General features: G+C 41.0%; 1 protein-coding gene across 1 annotated transcript; it reads right to left on the bottom strand.

Annotated features, from left to right (window-relative positions):
- Window positions 1-749: 749 nt before the first annotated feature.
- Window positions 750-5,139, bottom strand: LOC149980318 (up-regulator of cell proliferation-like). Its single transcript, XM_090188001.1, has one exon. The coding sequence runs from the start codon at window positions 5,132-5,134 to the stop codon at window positions 2,600-2,602; it is 2,535 nt and encodes an 844-aa protein (XP_090044127.1). The 5' UTR covers window positions 5,135-5,139; the 3' UTR covers window positions 750-2,599.
- Window positions 5,140-9,656: the final 4,517 nt, after the last annotated feature.

A 9,656-nucleotide genomic window follows, 5' to 3' on the forward strand; every position in this document is an offset into this window, starting at 1 on the left:
TATATAGGAGCACCTGCAATTCGTTATCTATATATATATATATATATATAACGAATATATATATATATATATATATATATATATATATATATATATAACGAATTGCAGGTGCTCCTCTTAAGGACCGGCCCCTTTTAAAAAAAAATGTTGCCTAAAATTTCATACCAAAATCTAACTGCCTGTAGCTCAGGCCCTGAAGCAAGGATATGCATATTCTTGGTATCATTTGAAAGGAAACACTGAAGTTTGTGGAAATTTGAAAGGAATCTAGGAGAATAAAACACATTAGATCTGGTAAAAAAATAACCGTTCTTTGTAATTTTCACCGTCATCTTTGAAATGCAAGAGAAAGGCCATAATGTATTATTCCAGCACAGCTGCAATTTAGATTTTGGCCACTAGATGGCCAGTGTATGTGCAAAGTTTCAGACTGATCCATTGCATTTCTGTTCAAAATGTTGTATCAAGACTGCCCAAATGTGCCTGATTTGTTTATTAGTAACTTTTCATGTTCAAAACTGTGCACTCTCCTCAAACAATAGCATGGTATTCCTTCACTGTATTAGCTACTGTAAATTGGACAGTGCAGTTAGATTAAACAAGAATTTAAGCTTTCTGCCAATATTAGATGTGTCTGTCCTGGGAAATGTTCTTGTTACTTACAACCTCATGCTAATCACATTAGCCTACGTTAGCTCAACCATTCCGCAGGGGACCCACCAATCCTGAAGTAGTTCCCGGACTGCATGTTTAACAAATGCTGATTTATTGACAAATTGTACATTCTTTTCAGATTATTGATGAGATACTAAGAACAGTGCAACTGTCTGATTATATAATCGTGATGTAATTCATTAGAATTACAATAAATGTTCATTCAAGTAGTTTCATACATTTTATTATTTATGTATTTAATTTCCTAAAAGGGAATGAATTAAAAATAACTTTGTGTCAATAACATTTTTTGTTAAACAATAAATGTTGAACTATACATCCTTGTTAGTTTGATGTTTGGGAGAGGAATCATACAATGTTACATGCATTTTTCTACAGTAAAATAATGCTGCAATTTCTTTATTAAATCAGAGGTAAAAACATTCTTTACGTTTGACAAAACTGACAAAAATAAACAAAATAATAATAAACTTGTTACATAATCGTTTAGCACGCAACTACAGTAGCCCTTAATACAATACATCCCAGTAGCCCTTAATACAATACATCCCAGTAGCCCTTAATACAATACATCCCAGTAGCCCTTAATACAATACATCCCAGTAGCCCTTAATACAATACATCCCAGTAGCCCTTAATACAATACATCCCAGTTGTATCAGACGAAGACCAGGACTATAAAAGCCTTTTCCGGGGTACAGTATGTATGCTTCCGTTTCAGAGGCGTGTTGTCATGGTAATCTAAACATAATCACACCTTCCTTCCTATACTGCAGGTATCTGTCAGTCTACAGTATGTATGGTATAACTCCACCTTCCTATACTGCAGGTATCTGTCAGTCTACAGTATGTATGGTATAACTCCACCTTCCTATACTGCAGGTATCTGTCAGTCTACAGTATGTATGGTATAACTCCACCTTCCTGTACTGCAGGTATCTGTCAGTCTACAGTATGTATGGTATAACTCCTCCTTCCTATACTGCAGGTATCTGTCAGTCTACAGTATGGTATAACTCCTTCCTTCCTGTACTGCAGGTATCTGTCAGTCTACAGTATGTATGGTATAACTCCTCCTTCCTTCCTGTACTGCAGGTATCTGTCAGTCTTATCCACTGAAAGCGGTTTTCCATCCTGACTGTATACACTGAGTATACAAAACATTAAGGACACCTGCTCTTTCCATGCCATAGACCAGGGATGGGCCACAAAACTATCTCATAAGGGACCGCAGTTGCTCGAAGGTCTGTATACCCACATCCATACAATAACATGTATTGCATTTTGACAGCAGAGATACACTTTGTACACTTTTTTGTCAACTTCGTGCAATTTCACACCTTTTGCCATGGGGTGTAGAGAAAATGTGACAATTTTAAAGCAAGTTGGCTGGAATTCTACACATATTGCAGTAGGTTGGAGAAAAATGGTTGTAGTTTTTAATATAATATCTGAGTTAGACTGACATACAAGTTAGACCCCCCCCCCCAACCATAATAGTTTAGATAGCTGGCCGCTAAACTAACTTAGCAATCTAAAAATATTTTGCTGACATGGGCTAAATGACTGACTGTCAATGACTTACATAACAAGAGAAAAACTGCTGATATAAAACCACATTTCTAAATTGCACCTTGTGTATTCTACTATTCTAACTGGTAACTTAGAACACTTAGAACATGATGGGCAGGGATTCTGCTGTCCTAGTGACGGTAATAAACTGCTTCCACCATTGGGATGACAGGACAAGTCCTTCAGCACGATTCATATGCTCATTTGGGGGTTTGGATCTGTTTTATATTCTGCTTTCAGCACCCATTATCCAGGAATAAATGTCCTTATTGAAGAACCGTTCCCAACCATTGTACTTAAAGCATTAACTGGTGTATGCATCTGCAACCAAGCTGTTTCTGACACTTACAATTCATTTATCCAATTTGACAGACTCCCACAAGCTTTCTGTCCACTTCAGGAAATGTGTCATGTCATCATTACTCTGGCATTTGATTAAGTCTTGCATCAAGCTCTTTTTTAAATCATACACAGCCTCACTGTAGCCAACATTGACTGGAGCCATAGGGGGAGTCCCATGCCAGAGTCCTGGGATGTACCAGCTGCTAGTGTCTGGATCATACTCCATCACATCAGTGAACTTGGTGATATTCTCCTTCTTCTCCATTCTGGCTGCTGCCTGGGTCATTTCATTCAACTGTTCCAACAACTTCTTCCGCTCTCTCATGTTGTTGTCATGAGCAGACATGTCTGACACGTTTTGGTACACAAAATGACATACTGGCTTCTTCCCCACTTCCTTCATCCTGATAAAAGCATGAACAACAATCTGCAGAATGTCTTTCATCTCTGTGTTGTTCTCCATGGACATGTTGATGATAGTGACATCACTGAGTCCAATTACCAGTGTGGCCAGTTCATTGTCATGTTCATAGTGTTTATCAAATTGAGCCAACTCTGGTGATTTCAACCCCTCTGTGTCAATCACCATGATGAAGTCACATTTCAGTTCCTCCTTGAGTTCTTTGTTGACTTTAATCAGCAGCATGAAGGCCCCTCTAGTGCATCTTCCACTGCTGACAGCAAACTGGACTCCAAACATGGTGTTGAGGAGAGTGGACTTCCCAGTACCTTGGTCCCCTAAAACTGTCACAACCCGGATCTTGCTGTTAGAGTCCACAAGAGTATGAAGCTGAGTCAGAACAGCTGATATCCATTTCAGAGGGATATTTGATGCATCTCCATCCACAAGCTCAATGGGGAAACCATCCAACAGCATCTGAGCACACAATTCAGGGAGATTCTCCATCTGTTCCCTTTGAGGGCTGTCTTCAGGGAGGGAGCAGGCAGCTTCATATAACTGGCCCAACTCACGCAGGAAGTGTTCTAGACCCAAGGAACAGTCAGATAATTGCTTATCCAAATGAATAATGTCGTCTTTTTTCTCAGGAGAATTTTGGCAAAGATCTTTGTACCGGTCCCTCAAACTAGACAGGTTCTGACGTGACAGATTGTCCAGATTTATCCGCATCCATTTGAGGAAATAGGAACGCTCCGCTCCTGAACCTGACAATCCTAAAATGAAGCTTTTCATTGCATCTGACATGTAAAATGTATATTGTTTCTTTCTCAGCTCTTCCTCCTTTTTCTTCAGAGAGCTCCTGTAGTGTTCAATGTCTTGATCCCCTTGTTTTCTCAGTCTACATCTCTCTTTCTCCAACTTGGAAAGCTCTTTCCAGATTTGCCCCTGTAAGGGTAGCTGTTTGTCTTTAAATTTGACTGTGTCTCTGATGTTGCTGGTGATTTCATCTGCCATCTTCCTGGCACTCTGACAGTCATGGCGGTCTTCATCAACCAGAATTCCACTGTGACGAGCTACCTCAGTCATGTTTTCCACTGTCAACCGGTCTGGACTATTTTCAATGATGTCACCAACAGATGATTGCAGCGTTTTGACAAATTCTGCATCGTTTTTCTTTTTCTTAACAATCACATTTTGCTCATTGATACTGCAGTTTGTGATCATTTGTTTTAATGTGTCTACTCTGAATGATTTTCTCTGAGAGTTGACGACCAGAAATAACTCTGATTTTGTGTTTTTGCTTTTCAACAAATTGAGATCTGCCTTTAAATCATCAGTGAAAATGTAAACTGCAGCTGATGTTTGACACAGAAAGGAGAACTGTGTTTCAAAGGACCTGATGTCTCCTCTGAGATTGGCCACCACCATAGGCTTAGTGAACATGTCTATGTTTCTGTTCCCACATGGAAGGTACCAGCTGATTTCAACCAGACCATCTGAGATTCTATGGGGGACATCGCCACATTCCATATCATGATGAACAAATGTATCATGGTACTGCTGAGGGTTACTAAGCAGTTTGTTCAAGATCTGAGACTTGGACACTCTAATCTCACCTAACCTAACAAAGGACACCATGGGAATATCAGAGAGTACAATTCTCTCCTCCACAAAAGCCTTTGTGGATGTTTGGGAAGAGAGTCTAAACTTCTTCACTATGTCCCTCAAGGCCCACAGCATCAAAGTGATTTGTTCTGTGTCACAGTTGGGCAGCAGCAGAGGAACAGCAAACTGACACATGGACATTTTCTGGACCATCTCCTGCTGCAGGAAACCATCTGAGCACAGAAACAGGGCAGTTATCAGGTCCAGTGGATTAATGACATCACTGTTAGCAGAGTCACTTTTTAGATTCTCAAAACGGTCTGTACCCGGAAATGAAACTTCTGCATCAGTGGACATACATTTAACACTCCTTGCATTCAGATTTGCCATCATTAACTTCTTCAGGAAGGCCCCTGGAAGTGCCTGCATAGTGGTAAGAGGTTCATCTGATGTAGTATCAGCATTTATCTCAAGGACAGTACTTAACGTCAGCTTGTTTTCATAATGATCTTCTAGTCCAGCCTTTGAAAACAGCTCCATCAGATAGGATCCTGTAAATAGAAAGGAAGATCAGGAAATACGAAATATTCAGGAAAATCACCATCATATATTTCTCATCAGGGAAGATACTGTACCTTTACATCCCACTCTGACACATCCACTATGATTATTTCATTTACATTACAGTCATTTAGATAACTAGTCAGTTTGACACCAGAGATAATACTTAAGTAGGTTACTTCATTACAACATTCGCTTAAAATGAACCTTACAAATAACAGTGTTGGGTGATATGAAAAGCCATATTCAATAAATGATAGAATAATACTCGTAGGAAAGGTTTTCATCTTAAGCTCACAATCTGTGGATCTCTTTGACTAGAAAGGTTCTAAATGTTTGTAAAACATCACAGCACAATTGAAAAATATATGGCACATGGAAACCAAACAAGGGTGGTCTATGGTGATAGGTGGGATTAAAGAGCTGAGGTCTATGGTGATAGGTGGGATGGGCTGAGAGTGGCTGAGGGTTGGGATTAAAGAGCTGAGGTCTATGGTGATAGGTGGGATGGGCTGAGAGTGGCTGAGGGGTGGGATTAAAGAGCTGAGGTCTATGGTGATAGGTGGGATGGGCTGAGAGTGGCTGAGGGGTGGGATTAAAGAGCTGAGGTCTATGGTGATAGGTGGGATGGGCTGAGAGTGGCTGAGGGGTGGGATTAAAGAGCTGAGGTCTATGGTGATAGGTGGGATGGGCTGAGAGTGGCTGAGGGGTGGGATTAAAGAGCTGAGGTCTATGGTGATAGGTGGGATGGGCTGAGAGTGGCTGAGGGGTGGGATTAAAGAGCTTGTTGGTAATGTATTATTATGTGATTGCTGTATATGTAGAATGTATGTACACGTAGCAGAAAAGCTGTAAAAAAAAATAATTAAAATGTCCCCCGAAGAGGTGGGTGGTGGTATGTAAAATGTATGTACACTACCAGTCAAAAGTTTTAGAACACCTACTCATTCAAGTTTATTTTATTTTGACTATTTTATACATTGTAGAATAATAGTGAAGACATCAACTGTGAAATAACAAATATGGAATCATGTAGTAAGCGAAAAAAAGTGTTAAACAAATCAAAATATATTTTATATTTGAGATTCTTCAAATAGCCACCCTTTGCCTTGATGACAGCTTTGCACACTCTTGACATACTCTCAACCACCATCATGAGGTAGTCACCTGGAATGCATTTCAGATGTGCATTCATACAAGTTAATGTGTTGAATGTATTTACTTCTTAATGCGTTTGAGCCAATCAGTTGTGTTGTGACAAGGTAAGGGGGTATACAGAAGATAGCCCTATTTGGTAATAGACCAAGTCAATAATAATAACAACAACAACAACAAAACACATGCAAAAACAAATAGTGTACTTCCTTACTTGTGGTGAGGGTTGTTAACACCAGTTGACTTTTCCTTCCATCTTCCAGCACAGTACAGACAGTGACAGAGTACTGAGTACCACCTTGCAGGTCAGAGAGAGTGATGCTGTGTGAAGATGTGGTAGTGATGTGTGGTTCTGTCCCTGGACAGTGGTAGGAGATCTGGTAATGATGTTGGGTTTGGTCCAATCCTGGTGGCTGGCTCCAGCTAACAGCAGCTGATGTGGCATCCACTGAGTCAACATTCAGCTGGTCTGGAACAGGGGGTACTAAGGGGAAATATATTATTGTCAGGGCTACAGTTTAACTCCAGAAACATATTACAACATATTATACGCAGGTTTTGGGGTTTTGCTCATTTTTGTTTTTGAGGATGGTTCTGTTTGGGTTTGACCTGATTGGAATCATCCTCGTTGTTCAGGATGTGTTTCACCTGTTGCCTCATTAGTCAGTTGTGCTGGCACAGGGGATATTTAAGAGCAGCTGACCCGGGTGCTCCATTTGGCATGAGAGATGCTGGAAGTTCTTGACCATGGTTTAGCTCTTACTCTTTGAGTCTGATAAAAATGAAGTATTTTATCCTGTGTTCTCCCCTTTGATTTGCTCCAATTGCTTTTAGCTCCATATTATAAGTTGGCGTGGGTTTTTATTTTGGTTTGTCTTTTCTCAGGGCAACTTAAGTGGGCACTTATGGGGGTATCTTTTAGGACCCAGATTCTTGTTGCTAGTCAACTTTCAGGGAACACGCCATGGGTGTCTAAGAACCTCTCCTAAAACCCCACCTGTTTCATTCTGTTTGTTCAGGGCTTATTTGTTAGTTCCCTATTTCTGGTGAGCAACAATGTTATTGGTTTTCTTATTGGGGAGCGTTAACGAAATTGGGGCAAGTCCGGGATATCGTTTCCCATGGGTATGATAGTCACTCTAATCAGCTACTCTGAAGCTCTACTGTGCCCGGAGATTTGTATTTTCAAAATACACTTTTGTGGTGGAGTGTCTGTTACTGACAACCACTCAGAGGGTGGTGAAATCTGTGAAAAAGTGCATAAACACACAAGCTAATAAACAAAACAGATGGACTTTGATTTGGGAGCATTTGTGGGGAACCCTACTTGGGAGTTACTTGATAAATGTACGAAGACAAATCTTCTCATTGCAAAGCATTATGACATCAAAGTGGTACATGTTGAACCCAAAAACAGTAGTCAGTGTTAATTGGTACTGCTTTGGTGGAGGAGGAAATCCTCCCAGAGAGGAAGGATGATGAAAAGGGTCCTATAGGTGGTACAATACACCCTGTAGACTTGCAACTGCCCGAGGTAGAACTAAAGGCAAAATGGGTGCAACAGAAATTAGAGCTCAAGCACATGGAAAGGGAATGAACATGTGGGGAGAGATTGGAGGAAGAGAAATTAGAGTTGGAGCAGGCCATTTGGTTAAAACAGGACGATAAGAATGTGCTGCCAGAGAACGAGAACAGGAACAAGAACACGAGCATGCCAATCAATTAAAAGAGAGATGGTAGCATGCCAGAGAGATAGAGCTGGAAGCACTTTGAATCAAGTCAGTCTATCCTGCACCCTCAATAGTGTTTGGTCTTGGTCGGAACAGCCAGCTTGTACCGCCTTTCAGCGGAAAGGAGATGGAGGTACAGTATATATTTGACTTGTTTGAGCGGATTGCCACATCCCTAACATGGCCGCGTGATATCTGGTCACTGCCTCCTCCAAAGTGTTCTTGTGAGGAAAGCTCATGAAAGTGTACGCCGCTTTCTCTTGACCAGAGTTCAGATTATGACACTATTAAAGCTGCTATACTTCCTGTTTACGAGTTGGTCCCAAGGGCAAACAGAAATATTTTGTAAATTACAAAACACAGAATCCCAAAGCCATGTTGAATTCGTAAGGGAACAATTTTGATCAGTGGTGTGGTTCTCAAGAGGTCAAGGACCTTGATGATTCAAAGACTCATAGTACTTGAGCAGTTAAAGAATTGCCTTCACAAAAGGGTTGCTACCGTACATTTATGAGCACAAGGATCTCACACTTGAGAAAGCTGCAGCTGCTGATGAGTTTGTGTTGACACATAAAACTACCTTCACAAGCAAAGCACCCAGTAGTTCTCCCTACATAAGAGAGAAGAGAAGTCACCTCCTACTACGAGGTTTCAGTCTCTTCCCCCAGTGTCCAAAAACAAGGATCGTCAGAAAACTGGTTATTTGTTTCCGCAAGTGTGTCATTACTGCCATGACAAAGGACACAGTCTAAGTGGCCTAAGTTGAAACATTTTTAGAGAGAGTAAGCAGTTTCTTCTTGTGGGATCACTCCAGCCCGTTAAACCAGTCCCAATCAGAGACTTATCTCCCAAAATCCTGTTTAGATCAGATGTGTATGAACCCTTTGTTTCAGAAGGGTTCGTGTCTCTGCGTAATGGTGATGCTGTTAAACAGCCTGTGAAGATACTGCGAGGAACTGAGGCAGCTCAATCCTTCCTTTGGAGGATGTTTTTCCCTTTGTCTGACACTTCAGAAACGGGTTACAGTGTTTGTACAAGGTGTGGAGGTGGGGTACATGGAAGATCCTTTGTATAATGTGGAACTCGAGTTTGATCTTGTTTCTGGTTCCATTTTTGTTGGAGTGAGGCCTAGTCTACCGATGAAGGGGGTTTCATTCATTTTGGGCAACGATTTGAAGGAAGTGAAGGTTGTGCCAAATCCTGTCATTTGTAAGGAACCCAGAGTAGAAGAACCTGATGGGTTATCAGAAAAGTACCCATGAGTGGGAAAAAAAAAGGTTTTGCTGAGATACGTTGAGAGGAGTTTGATCAAGTTTGTGTGGGTTAATTTGACAGAGATGGTGGGCTGATGAGGAAATGCCATTCTTGGGCAAGTCAATTGGCCCAGTATATCTCAAATTGTCATTCTAGTTACACTTCGACAAGCGATACTGAGGTGGGCTCATGATGGTAGTATGGCAGGCCATCTTGGGATCAACAAGACGCATGACTATATCTTGCGTAACTTCTTCTGGTCTGGTCTGAAACAGGATGTTGTGGCGTTCTGTAAATCCTGTTACGTTTGCCAGCAGAAGGTAAACCGAACCAAGCTGTATTGGTTGCACTTTTGCAGCCTT

The sequence above is a fragment of the Oncorhynchus mykiss genome, chromosome 10 (genome assembly GCF_057628025.1).
Source record: "Oncorhynchus mykiss isolate SJ-2025 chromosome 10, ASM5762802v1, whole genome shotgun sequence".
In the NCBI taxonomy this organism is placed as follows: domain Eukaryota; kingdom Metazoa; phylum Chordata; class Actinopteri; order Salmoniformes; family Salmonidae; genus Oncorhynchus; species Oncorhynchus mykiss.

What these genes read in the sequence shown, in the direction of transcription:
- LOC149980318 (XM_090188001.1), bottom strand. Translation starts at nt 5,134, where the DNA reads ATGGAGCTGTTTTCAAAGGCTGGACTAGAAGATCATTATGAAAACAAG.